The 14,012-nt window shown below is 36.1% G+C and overlaps 1 protein-coding gene across 10 annotated transcripts in view; it reads left to right on the top strand.

Annotated features, from left to right (window-relative positions):
* Window positions 1-14,012, top strand: part of FAP (fibroblast activation protein alpha) — a 74,216-nt gene that overhangs the window by 53,976 nt on the left and 6,228 nt on the right. For 7 of the 10 annotated variants that reach the window (XM_023623020.2, XM_014732508.3, XM_070241903.1 and 4 more), the window contains 4 exons: window positions 2,121-2,219; window positions 2,672-2,741; window positions 3,485-3,679; window positions 8,561-8,615. In XM_023623020.2, coding sequence (XP_023478788.1) covers window positions 2,121-2,219; window positions 2,672-2,741; window positions 3,485-3,679; window positions 8,561-8,615 — 419 coding nt within the window. The remainder of the gene's footprint in view (window positions 1-2,120; window positions 2,220-2,671; window positions 2,742-3,484; window positions 3,680-8,560; window positions 8,616-14,012) is intronic. The other 3 variants (XM_014732509.3, XM_070241905.1, XM_070241901.1) reach the window with 1 other exon arrangement.

Below are 14,012 nucleotides of genomic sequence, written 5' to 3'. Positions count from 1 at the left end.
TACTTTGTCTCGGACTTTCAGTACCTGTTAGTAAAATGATAAAAATAGTACCAAATAAGTAAATAATGCAGCCACTTTGTGCTTGCTCTCCATAGGACTCCCTTTATCAGGTGATAGCTCCGCATACAGAACCCACACAAGGAGAATGAAGAGCTGGCTCCATTGTACTTAGAATTGTGTATTCATTTTATTTTTTTGGTTTTAATTTTTAAGATGTCACAAGTATCTCTTTCCTGATGGATTATCCAAAGTTAAAATGAAATTTATTATGTATCTTATACAACTCGTACCAAAACATCTATACTTGTTCTAAGATTAAATATAACATGTTGGAGCAAAATGCCATGAGTATATGAAAACTGAGAGTTACAAGGGAAGTGGTTTGGCAAACTTAGTGTAGTTACAAGTACTCCTCCAGTTCCCTATCTTCAAAGACTACTTTTTAAAAAGGCACAAAAACAAGAAGTCCACAGGATGTCTTTTGTAGAAGTTGCCATATCTCAGAAGTCATCCAGACTCTCTTTTCAAAATAAAGGTAAAAACTCCACGTATTATTTGAAAGCCTGTCTTTTCCCTAGAAGAAGACTGGTGTCAATTCTAGTTCAAAATAAAGTTTACAAAAAGCTCTCCATTGCTAGAAACTTATTTGTATATACCACCAATCTACAGCATCAGGAGATTAATGGATTTGTTCATTTTCAAAGATTAAAGTGTGAAACATAACTGAGCTCACATATAAATAGCAATTTTTTAGAAGATCTTTTAAGGTAAAAGACAAAAAGAGATCATAGTGTGTATATATTCTTGTTTTGCTAAGATATATAACTACCATGAGAGAAAGGATTTTTTTTAATTGCATTAAATTGGTTTATAACATTATACAAATTTCAGGTGTACATCGTTATATATTTCAATTTCTATGTAGATTACAGCATGTTCACCACTCAAAGACTAATTGCTATCCATCACCACATACTTGTGCCTAATCACCCCTTTTGCCTTTCTCCCTCTCCTCTTCCCCTGTGGTAACCATCAATCCAATCTCTGTTTCTATTTGTTTGTTTGTCATTGTTTTTATCTTCTACTTATAAGTGAGATCATATGGTATTTGACTTTCTCCCTCTGACTTATTTTGCTTAGCATAATACCCTTAAGGTCCATTCATGTTGTCACAAATGGCTGGATTTCATCATTTCTTATGGCTGAGTAATATTCCATTGTGTATATATGTCACATCTTCTTTATGCATTCATCTCTTGATGGGCACCTAGGTTGCTTCCAAGTCTTGGCTATTGTGAATAATGCTGCAATGAACATAGGGGTGAATATATCTTTATGCATTTATGTTTTCATGTTCTTTGGAAAAATACCCAGCAGTGGAATAGCTGGATCATATGGTAGTTCTATTCTTAATTTTTTGAGGAATCTCCATACTGTTTTCCACAGTGGCTGCACCAGTTTGCACTCCCACCAGCAGTATATGAGGGTTCCCTTCTTTCCACATCCTCTCCAACACTTATTGTTTCCTGTCTTGTTAATTATAGCCATGAGAGAAAGGATTTGAAGGAACAGGATGCACAGCAATTCAACTGCCCCCTCCAAAAAAGAAAGAATATCTTATATTAACCAAGTGCAACAGCAAAATGTTAAGAAAGAAATAGATATAAAAAAAATTTTAGAAAATGATAATTGACTTCCCACATTGAAAATTTATTTAAAAACTTTGTAAGTACATAATTATTTTAAAGTTGATATTTTAGCAAAATAGATTTTACTTCTATTACTTTTTTTTTAGTAGATGACAAAAAATGTCACCTACTCAGATTATAGCTTTACATTAAAAAATAAAAGTTGGCGATGGGAAAATGTGGCTGAATAAACATTGTTGCTTTGATGATTCTGTTTTGATGCTGTAAGGAACAGTTTAGGCAGCAATGATTGATGTCTTTCATAAGCTCATACTTGCTTTAAAGGCTAGACTTAAAAATATGCTTGTCAATGTGAAACTCCTTAGCAATCCTTGCAGAGATTCAGTTTCATCCATATTAAAGCCAAAGGAATTTTAAGAAAGGAATTTTCTTATGGAAATTAATTAAAAATGAACATTTTCCTTTTTTAAGAAATTAAAATCCTGGAAGAAAACAAGGAATTGGAAAATGCTTTGAAAAATATCAAGCTGCCTAAAGAGGAAATTAAGAAACTTGAAGTGGATGAAATTAGTAAGATCTTTTAAAAACTTCTTATTTATAGATATGAAGCTGAACATTTATCTTACTTTTTTTAAAAAAAAGTTAGATGGTAAATATTTAAGTCCAAATCCTATAATTTTCAAACAATCTTACCATAATAGTAGAGTTTCACAAAATACCATTAATATGTTTATGAATAGGATTGATCCTATACTTTTCTGTAGCTCCATTTCAACACTGATATTTTTTTAAAAAGAGCTAGTCTAATTTTAATTTTAGAATGTGTGCTTCTAGAAAAGCAATAATTCAAGATTTGTAATAATTTGAAATTAGACAAAAATACGTAATAAAAATCAATTTGAAACACATTCTTGATTCTTAACTTGCTAGTTATGAATTTGTTTTATGTTCTATGTTGTTATTAAAGAAAATAAATGATGCTATCAATCTAGTGGAATGACTTTTCTCCTTTTTTTCCCTAGCTTTATGGTACAAGATGATTCTTCCTCCTCAATTTGACAAATCAAAGAAGTATCCCTTACTAATTCAAGTGTATGTAGTATTTTCTTGTGTGTAAGAACTATTTACTGAAAATATGTTGAATTAAATACACATTTATGAGATAGAATAAACCATTCTCCTTGGTAACAGTTCCTATTGATGCTGTTTTTATATATTCCTCAACTAATCAGAGTAAATAAAATATGGCTATTTAAAATAGATTGAGGAAGTTTTGAGATTTTAGATGGACTTGCTTGCCTTTGCTGTGTTAAATTTCCTTTGTATGGCAAATTGCCGAATGTGTCAGAATACCTTTGAGATAGAGAAAATGCAGCCAAAAAAATATTGTAAATCATCTTAACATCTTATGTAATTGAGTTAGAAATGAAATAAGGCAATGGAATACATTTAGTGGAATCACACCCAAAATCAGTGCTGACCTACACACAATTTGCTTAAAACACCATGAATTTTTTTTAGTATATCTTATGCCTGCTTTTAGCAAGTGGCAGGTGGCAGAAATGACGAAAAACCCACACATATTCCTTGAAATGCCAACCCTAGATGTATCCGTTTTGGGGAATAAGAGAGGCTGTGTCCCAAAACAACTTCCTTGTAGCAAACCTCTGGGAAAAGCCTGGTCCTCTCTTGATTTTGAGCCAGTTCTAATGCCACTGTTATTGAAATTTTATCATATAAATGTATGAAGAAATACTAAAGGCAATTCTTGGCCATGATGGGAAGTTGAGTTTTACAAAGGAATAAGAGATTCTATGTATATTTTTTTCCTTTAGGTATGGTGGTCCCTGCAGTCAGAGCGTAAGGTCTATATTCGCTATTAGTTGGATATCTTATCTTGCAAGTAAGGAAGGGATAGTCATCGCCTTGGTGGATGGTCGAGGAACAGCTTTCCAAGGTGACAAACTCCTGTACGCAGTGTATCGAAAGCTGGGTGTTTATGAAGTTGAGGACCAGATCACAGCTGTCAGGTGAGCGCTTTGTCATTCAAACAGAAATTGACATGCAACAAAAGTCACACAGTCACTATTGGGTTTATCCATCCTTAACAACTTAAATCTTTTTGTCTATTTACCTAACTTCGTCCAAAGCTATCATTAATCTTAAAGAGATATTTTTGCCCATGAGAAAAATATTATTCATGGAATAATGGAAGAGAGCTAATAAATTCTTATAAAATGATTTAAAGTGATAAATGGCAAATACTCTTTCGATATTTTAGTCTTTCTAATATTTTTTCACTTATTAACATGGTTCGTAATTACCAGAAAAATTTGTATAACTCTAGGGATGGTCTGTAGGAACCCAAACATCTGAACTTGCTGAAGCATTGTGGATTTGACCTTTAAATTTAGAAATGGCTCAAGATCTTGTCAGCACTGTATATTTATAGATGTTAGACATTAATTTGTAATTAAACTAGCTCTGAAGTTCAGCTATTTTAGCATGAAAATGTTTTCCTATTTTCATTAACAAAAAATTCATCTTACATGATAGAAATTATATTATGAAAACATTTAGAGGAGGAAAGACAGATTCATAACCTGAGTTCTTCTTCTCAACTACATTCTCAATCACAATTTATGGCTCAGTCCTTTTTTCCTAAAACGTAAGGAATGTAATCACCAAAATCATTGCTTATTTGGAAAAACTGCACAGGATTCTTCTGGATATTTCTCTATAGTTATTGGGTTTCTGTTATTATGGTATGAATAGGTGAAGTTAGAGAATGGTAGTTTATAAATGGGGCCAATTGCACTCTTAGTCATGAATGTCTATACATGCATGACAGCTAAAGGTCAAACACTGTTTCACAACAAAGAGCAATTTAGAAAATTCATTAGTACATTTCTTTTATCATCTTAATGTCATTTAATAGTATTACTAGTTATTGATTTCAATGCAGCATACACAACACAGATCGTATTCAACAACTAGGAGCCAGGCCTAGACAACGCTTTTCTGTATTTTTACCTCTAATCAAAACAGAAGAGTTTAGACTCACAAGTAATTATTTTTAAAAATGGAAAAGTAATCACAACCCATGTGTTTTCAAATTTTTCTTCCATTCTTTGAGCAGTAATATACACACACTTAAACACAAAATATTCGATTAAAAACAAAGCCTATTTGAGGGAAATCTGACATATTTATAGATTATTATACAACATGAGAAGATCTGTAGTGACAGATATGTAGGACATGAAACCACAAATTGAGATCACCCACACATAACTTCTAGGAGGCTCCATCTTTCTTACTGATGCAAATTTTTGGCCTTTCTACTGCCAACTTGTTTGGGGGAGTCTTCTGCCTGACAGAGAGACATAGAAGAGATAATTCAAAGAAAAAGTCCACCAAGAGATCTCATATGAAGACTGTAGTGTGCCTTAATGGGAAGATGAACACAACTGTGAGCATGATAGACTTAATTCTTTAAGGAATTTCGTGTTTTGGTTTTTTTTTTTTCAGCACTGTGGGTCACATCTCTTTGTATTTAAACCATCCAATAAACCCAAGGACAGGTAATCCTGGGACGACATCAAAGACAGAGATGTAAATTATGCCTCATTTGTAATTCAATTCGGTCTTTTCCAAAGTTCGTAGAGCTAAAAAGTGGTTTGTTTTGGCATTGGTTAAAAAACAATCTCATTATCATCATCATCTCATAATCACAGCACACCAATAACAAAAACATACATTATATTTTTGTGCATTTGTTTACCACCAAAACTGCAGCATTCAAATTTAAGAATACCTCGAGAAACAGAACAGATCACTTATTCACATGTTCCTTGGGTGGAATGAAAATTTAAACCTGAAACCCACGTATAGCCCTTAACAAAAGTTGTTATTTCTGATGTTCAACACATAGGACATGAAGCCACAAATTCTACCAGTTTTCACAATAGCATAAATGTCTTTGGCGTTTAAAATTGAAGATGGGCCAGAGGCGGTAATCGGCTAGCTTTACAACTTCTCTCAGCCATTTTTAGGATTGAACCTGAAGAAAACCTTCCTGCTATACAGCAGGCATATGTTCACTCATTTGTTCAACCACTTAACAGCAATTGGTCCCATATTAATACATGTGATTGCAATGCCCTCTGTATAAAATTGTGTAATTTACAACTTCTACTGTCAGTGCACTCCCAATCTTTGCGAAGTAGACAAACCACCTGCACTCTGAGAAAGCGTTGCTTTTAGTTACTTTTAGTAAACACCCTAGTGAACAAGTGGCGGCCGTGTGGTCCATGCAAAGCACCCATACAACAGTGGAGATGCTAGCTGGGGCTGGCCTTGACTTTGCTTGAAATCATTTTTCTGCAAAAGTGAAAAGAAAGCCTTGGAACCTAATGCTCTGAGAAAACAAAAGCTAAAAGGGATAGATTCATAATGATAATTCTGGGAATAATTCAAGCACATGTCTCCCCAAGAAGTGTTTTAGGAATCAGACGCTGAATGTCTGGCCTGGGGAATTGAGGTTGTAATGCCTCTATGGTAGCCCTCAAATACCCCCCAAAGAATGAAATTTGTCCCCTTGAATCTCTTATAAAATGCGATCTGACTAAATTTTTTACATACAAAAAGAAAATCATACGTGTATATTTGGAAACACCAGTAAATACTAGTCAGGGTCAATAAATAGATTCAAACAAAGCAAAGCGTGGGGGGAAAAGTCATACAACATCACAATTTTTGGCTATGCAAAAGAGAATGCTTCTACAGAGCTGCTTGTGAGGTCAAAGCATAAGTGAACCTGGGACCTACTTTCTTCAGGCTTCCCTGCAAACAGTACATTTGTGGGACCCATAGAACTTCAGTAGTTATAGAGTCAACTCTGCTCATTTGATGTATATTTGGCATTTTTGACATACCCACAATTTTGAAATTTTATATAACCTGAGGGTTAATGGTAAGGAAGAATTACATGAGGAAAAAATATCATATCATACTGTTATACATGGTATCAATAAGAATATTTCCAAAATAGAATAATAATTGATCACTAGGCTTCCAAACTAACCTTTGGTCTAGGGCCATTTTCATGAGAGAAAAGTTGTAAACTTCAATCCAGCTTCCCAAATTCAAAAATCATGCTTTTTCATTTGTTACTAACATTTTGTTGATTTAACCACATTATCTACAGTATTTCTGATAACCCTCCTGGAAGCTCTTCAGAATTTGGAGTTAAATTTTACAGAGCCTGGTTGTTCTCAAAATGCTCTGATTATCTAGCTAACCTTTAACCTAGTCTTGCCACATTAAGTGTTAATGTTTCATTTCCAGGTTAACTATTGCACTATCGTTTCCAGTAAATGTCATCCTTTCAGAATAAACCTAGGAAGGGAGTTGTTAAGAATTTCCTGTTCCCATATATCACCTGTTATTTGCTTTTACCCCAGATGCAAGGCAATATGATTGCTAGCTTCTGGGAGATCATAAAATCACGATTGGTTTTATGGCTCAGAACTGTCTTCAAGCACTAGTGGCAAGATGATTTTTTTAACAAAGAAAGTGAACCTTCTCTTCTTTCGTTTGGTTTTTGAAGTTTGTGGAAGAATTGCAGAAATGCCACACTTTCCTGCACGCTGTCTCTGCTTTACCATGAACAGCATCCACACAGGTAGCGACTTTCCATTCGCTACTGCGTTTCTTCCCTCTAGACTCCTCAGTGTCCCTCAGAATCAGTGTCGGGTAAGCTGTGACTGACGGGGCTTCTTCCCATCTGTTTGTCCCGGGCATTGGCCCAACTCCTCTCTGCATCGGAAACGTGCTTGTTGAATCAATGCAAGGAGCAAAATGGTTGCTGTGAAATCCTTTAAGAAACTCTATTATTCGCTAATGAAAATGACTCCGTCCTACTTCCAGAGAATGAGAAAGGACATAAGACAACTGAAGGGAACAAAAAATGGTATTTTTCTGGGGCCGCGTGTGCCACTTTGGTCTCCCCCTCTCCTCCTTGTGTTGCATCCAGGCCTCCACAATGGCTCATCCAGTTTGCTGTTTAATTCCACTGCTTCTGCTTCTCTGAGAGTTTCTTGAGTTTTTATCAAACCATTCTCAAAATAAATCACAATGCTCTAGAACACCAGCCCTCAAGGGGACATGGAATAAATTAGCCTAAAACATTCTTGTTTTGTACCAACTTTGCAAAGCTACATTTCTGAGGGCTTCCCTGAGGACTTTTTAAAAGCTGCCCTTTACCATGGCCTCTTGCTCCCAAGGAGAGATTTATTTTCAAAATAGTTTTCAAATGGAGGCTCTTCCATAATGGAGCTCAAATGAATCATGTCCACATCCTAAAAGATACCTATAATTGTCCATACCTTGATAAACTGAGAGTACCTGAGTATGAAATGGCAGGAGGATGGATATTTTTCCACAGATGAATGTGACCAAAACTGAACTGGTGATTATCATTAACATCTAAGCCAAGTCATAAGAAATTAATAAAACTTAAAACAGCAACAACAAATGCCTTTTTTCCAAAAGCCAAGGATTTGGGAATTTGGTCTTAGTCATGGTGCTATTACTTCTTGTGTTATTATGAGCCCGTGTCTTGACCTATTTGAGTCCCAAGTAACCCACACAATGAGGACATGTGACCTTACAGCTCTGAAAGAACTACTCAATAGATGTACAATGAAGTCTAAAGGATCCTTTTATCCTCTGCAGAAAACATGATAATACTCTTTTAATTATTTGTACATGTGGCCTTATTATGCATGTGTTTAAACAAAGAAAATGTAGCATTTCTATTAAATCTTTGGATTAAATATGCTTGTGTAATGAAGTAAATGTCATGTTTACACACTTAAAATTCTAAAAATTTGTTTCTTTTACTTTAGAAAATTCATAGAAATGGGTTTCATTGATGAAAAAAGAATAGCCATATGGGGCTGGGTGAGTTGTTTTATATGTTTTATGCCTGTTATTCAGTTCAGCAATCATCATTTTCTAAAGTGTTCGCTTATAAGGTTTCTCATGAAATGTTAATGTTGTAACATAATTTAATCTGTCAATGGAAACAGTCAATTTGGATAATCTTGGCTTTAAAGTGGTGGTTCTAAGTGTTTGTTCCTTTTTTTCAATTATTTAGTTTCTTCTCTGTACAGCAAATTAATTCATAATTGATACATTTTTACTTAATTTTTTGGTATTAGATTATAGTAAATTGAACTGAACCATATTCATCAGAAGTTTAATTTTCTTTGTTACTTCAGAGTTAATATATATCTTCTATTTTATATTTTGTAATTTCATTTTTGTGAAAAGATAAGCTGAAGTTTGAAACTACAGGAACTTGCAAAGCATAAATTCCCTAGCACCTAGCCTATCCCAGTCATATCTTGGCTGTTTTGATTCTTTTGGGGGTTTTTTTGGTAACCAAGTTATTTTACCAAACCTAATATTAATTTGTGGTAACTGGAGAGAAGTATTAGTGTCTTAATTATAGGTCATGGAGATAATTTCCCAGGTTTGAGGAGCTGTTCAGATTTTTAAACTGCACGTTAAAAGGACGTGGCAAAACTTATCTGTCACGGGCAATGAAGTCATTGGAAAGTTTAGAGAAATATTGGAAAGAGTTTAGATTTGCCCATTATAAATTATGATAATTACCCTTCAAAGAAGATTTCCTGTTTCACTTTTTGGTCTGGATTTGTACATTTGCAAGTCAATTTGCAGCCGTTTGTGCTTGGGTTGTTTTTCTTGGCTGTTTTCTCTGAGAGCGGCCTGCACAAGATGGAGGGAACGAAACCCAATATTGAAGGGAATCTGCAGGGTTGGGCTCAACTCAGCTCAGTGACCAGATGAAGAGCTGTTATGAATTTGTGGAAAGTTGTTACTTCAAGCCATTTGGTCCTTTTTAAAACTATCAAATGTTAAATATCTAAACAGAATGGAATTCAAATGGGTGAGAATAAATGAAATATTTTTATAGTGAAATATTTCAGATAAGACCTACCATCCATTTTTATGAAATTTCCTAAAGTAAACCCTTGAAAGATTCAAATTTCAAGCTGAACACTTACATATAGTCATTAACATTTCTCTTAAGAGCTTTACTTTGCTTTTAGTACAGGCTTTGAAATAACTATAAAGTAGAACTTTTAATTTCATTTATAGAACATTCTAGGTATTAGTTTGGTAGAGAACCATCCCTGTGGGATGATTTAAGGAACCCACTCATCACCCAAAAATACATTCATATCAGTCTGAAATTCTTCAATGAGAGATTCTCACCATGTCTGTGCAAATGCTTCTGGAAGAAATAGTATATTAGGCCCCCTATATTGATTACGTTCCAATGTGGCAGTGATTGTGAGGTAAACCCTGATAGCATGGGTGGGAGAAAAAAATAATAAGTGGACTACCAATGGATACAACACTCAAGTAGCCCCTAAATCATCAAGAGGACCCAGAAGGTCCTGAAGGAAAAAGACCTTAATGCTATACTGTTTTTATTAGTTCTTTGAGTTTAAGACTAATCCATATTTATTAATCCATCCATCTGACCATTGACTCATTCATTCTTTCATCTATGTAGTAAATTTTTCTTGGATCTTCACTAGGTCTTACCTTAGGTTCTTGAGGAAATGAAAAGAAAGTAAGTTATAGCTCTGACCTTCCAGTAGAGCGAAAAAGCAATTGCTCAGCAATGTTCCATGTGTTAAGGGAGATGTGACTTCTTGTGGAGAAGACCAGGGACAATAGTGGTTAATTCTATCTGTGAGAGCTAAGGGGAGATTCAGAAATGAGGTAGCATTTGAGCTTGGAGAAGATAGGTTAGTAATGCAGCCTTCCAGGCAGAGAGAAGACAACGTTGCCCAGGCCCTGAGAGAACAAAGAATGTGGAGTACATGGGGGCTCTGTGTTGGTTGGGAATGCCTGAAACTTCATAAGTTTAAGGTGTATGGTGAGGAAAGTGTAAGAAATGAATCTGAGTAGGTAGGTAGCCAGATAACAGGAGGCCTTTTAGGGCACTTAAGAGAGAGTGGGCTTTGTCCATGGCTCAGTGACACATTTTCTCTTGTCATTTTTCTGTGTCTCTATGATCATTACACTCCATTTATTCTTTAAATGTTGGTGTTTTCCTGGGTCTGGCCTTGACTCTCTTTATTCTTCACTTCCTTGGGGAAATCCACATAGTTGCAAAGATGATGATGACTGCCAGATCCCTGCCACTAGCCCCCCACTCACTTCTGAGCTCCACATTTCAAATGCCTACTGATCATCTCTCCCAAATGTCTTACAGGGTCCTCAACCTAAACTTGCCCAAACTAAACTTGTTATAGTCTACTTTTAAATAAGCCCTGATCTTATTAAGGAGCTCACCACACACCCAGTCACCCAAATTAGTAAGTTCAGAGCTATTTTCAATTTCCTCTGCTCCCTGACTCCAACATTCTGTTGGTTAGTAAATACTGGCAATTCTACCTTCAAACACCTAAATCTGTTCCCATCATCCCCACTGATGTTGCCTCAGTTCAAGTTTCTTCGTATGTAATTTAGACCAGTGCTTCTCAAAGTTGAGCTCACATAAGCATCACCAGGAGAACTTGTTAAAACACAGTTTCCAGGGTCCTACCATCAGAGATTCCAATTCATAACTCCAGGTTTGCATTTCTAACAAGATCCCAGGTAATGCTGATTCTTTTGGTCCATGGACCATAGGTTGGGTGCCACTGGTTTAACTATTCCAATTGTCTCTTAACTAGCCTCCTTCCTTTGGCCTCATAAGCTCCAATGTTGTTAATGTGGTTATTGTTCCAAAACACAATTCTTATCATGTTGCTTTTTTACTTATGTATTTTCTAGAGCTACACATTGACCTCAACCTAGTGCCCAAACATATTTCCTTGCGTGCAAGGCCTTTGGCAATCTGGCTGCAACCTATTTTTCCAGGCTCATCTCTCTCCACTTCTCCCCACACTTTGCGAATAATTTGACTTATGTCTGTGCTTCTCTGTTCCCACGATTTTGTAAATCCTGTCCCCTGCACCTGCAATATCCATCCTCTTCTTCCATTCCCACCTCTTTCTCACTCCAAAATGAAAAATTCATACTTGTTCCTTAAGATCCAACTCACACGTGACTTGGTTTGTGTTCCAATAGCTCTTTATACTGCTCTTACAAGAATTAACATCTTGTCTGTCTACGGGTTTCTCCCATGAGAATGTAAGATCATTGAGGAAATGGACTTTGTCTTTTTTTAAGCCTTGTTTCTCAAAGGTTAACACAATAGTTGGCCATCTCATGATCTATGATGTTGTTTAAACTGAATTAATTATTTAAGTCAACATTCCCCCAAATGTGTCCCAGGAAATTTTCAGGAAAAGATTCTCTGGTATAATAATTTGGTCAATCATGAATTCTATATAATAGTATATATAGGCTCTTTGAAGGAATAGTAAAGAATCCTCTTAAATTTTGTTTAATACAGTGTTACCAAAAAGTATTGGATTCCATGAATACCTCTTTGAGAAGTGCTCTTGAAGTCACTAGGGAGTGGAATTGGTGTCTTAGAAAGATATTCTTGGCTGCAGGGGGAAGAATGGCCTGAGGAGGGGGAGGGAGTGGGCCAACGAGCTAGGAGAGCAGTAATACTGACAACATATACCAAGGGTCTGAATTTAGGCAGCGAAGTAGGATACAGGAAGAGGGTATAGCTCTGAGTGCTCTTTTCCAGTTCAAAAGCAGGGACCTATGGGAAATTGGAGATGGGAAAGAAGACAATGCTTAGAATGACCATGAGGGTTATTTAGCTATTATTATGTTCCATATCAGGGAAGGAAGTATCTGTTTCCATGAAGTGTTAGACACTTTAGTGGTCTGGAAAATATGCTATAGCTCACTGCACAATTTCTTTTGTAGTTAATTGGTCAATAAGCAGCAAACCCTACATTTCCTTCCCTTATCCAGATTAAGAAGGGGAGAAGAGGCATTTTTATCTTATCCTTTTATTTTTCTGGCTCACACAAATCAAAGCCCAGTAGTCCTGTTTTTAGCTGCTTATCAGATATCCACTCTGCACCCAGCACCATGCCTAGGAAGTGTCTGTTATGATAGTGGTTCTTAACTGGGCAATTTTGCCCCTCAGGGGACATTTAGCAATGTCTCAAGACATTTTTGGTTGTCACAACTGGGAGTGTGCTACTGGCACCTAGTGAGTAGAGGCCAGAGATGCTGTTAAATACCCCACAATACACAGGACAACCCCCCCAAAAAAGAATTATCCAGTCCAAAATGTCAATAGTGCTGAAGCTGCAAAACCCTGGTTTATGCAAAGCAAACTTGAAGCAGTTATTCTGACAATTGAAGAGCAGCAGGGGTTTTGCCTAAATTATTAGAATAACAACCTCATTTATGGGCTTTGCTTTGTTGATATAGGCCTAGCCAGGTGGTGTTGAATAAGCATTAGTTCATGATTTAATCTTAGTTCCTTTCTCTTCCAGTGACTAATTATAAGCAATTTAAATTGCTATGTGTGATCAGCGATATAAAAGTAGGACAAATGCACCTCTAATGAGACTGTGTTAGACTCTGAACTTCTCTGATGAGGTTGCCCTAGTGTAGGAATACTCAGGAAATGGCATGGGTTGTAGAGTTAGGTGTCCCGGTTTTCAGTCTCAGCTTTGCTGGTTACTAACTCCATAACTAGTCTCAGTCCACTCTGGGCCTTACCTTCCTCATCATGAAATGAGCAATAATTTCCTCACCAAGGCATTGTGAAGATTAGATGAGTTAATAGCAAAGTTGTATATTCAGCAAATTTTTATTCTATTCCCTCCTGTGTTTCAGGCCATATTCTTAGTGCTGAGAATACATTCATTAAGAAGACAGATAAAAATCTCTACCTTTACGGAGGTGGAAATGGTTGGGGAGAAAGATAATAAGCAAGAAAAATAAGCAAAACGTATAGGATGTTAAAGGATGATAAGTACCATGGGGAAAAACAAAACAAAACAGAACAAGAAAGGAGCCTGACGCAGGGTTGATGCAATTTAGATTAGAAGACAAATGAGACTTTTTTTTTTGACTCAAGACTTGAAATGGGGAGAAAGTGAGCCATGTCAATTTCTAGGGAAAGAGCGTTGCGGGCAGAGGGTGGCAGCATTTGCAAAAGTCCTGGGGCCAGATCATGCTTGGAGAGTTTAAAGAATATCAAGACAGCCAGTGAGGAAGGGGGAGGTCTGAGGTGGGAGAAGGGAGACAGATTGTGTGGGACTCTAAAGAACATTGCAATAACCTTGGCCATACAAACATTAGCTAGTTATTACGGCCTGGAGGTAAAATGTT

The sequence above is a fragment of the Equus caballus genome, chromosome 18 (assembly GCF_041296265.1).
Source record: "Equus caballus isolate H_3958 breed thoroughbred chromosome 18, TB-T2T, whole genome shotgun sequence".
NCBI lineage: Eukaryota > Metazoa > Chordata > Mammalia > Perissodactyla > Equidae > Equus > Equus caballus.
Note: the sequence above shows the minus strand (reverse complement) of the source record. Positions and strands in the feature narration are given on the sequence as shown.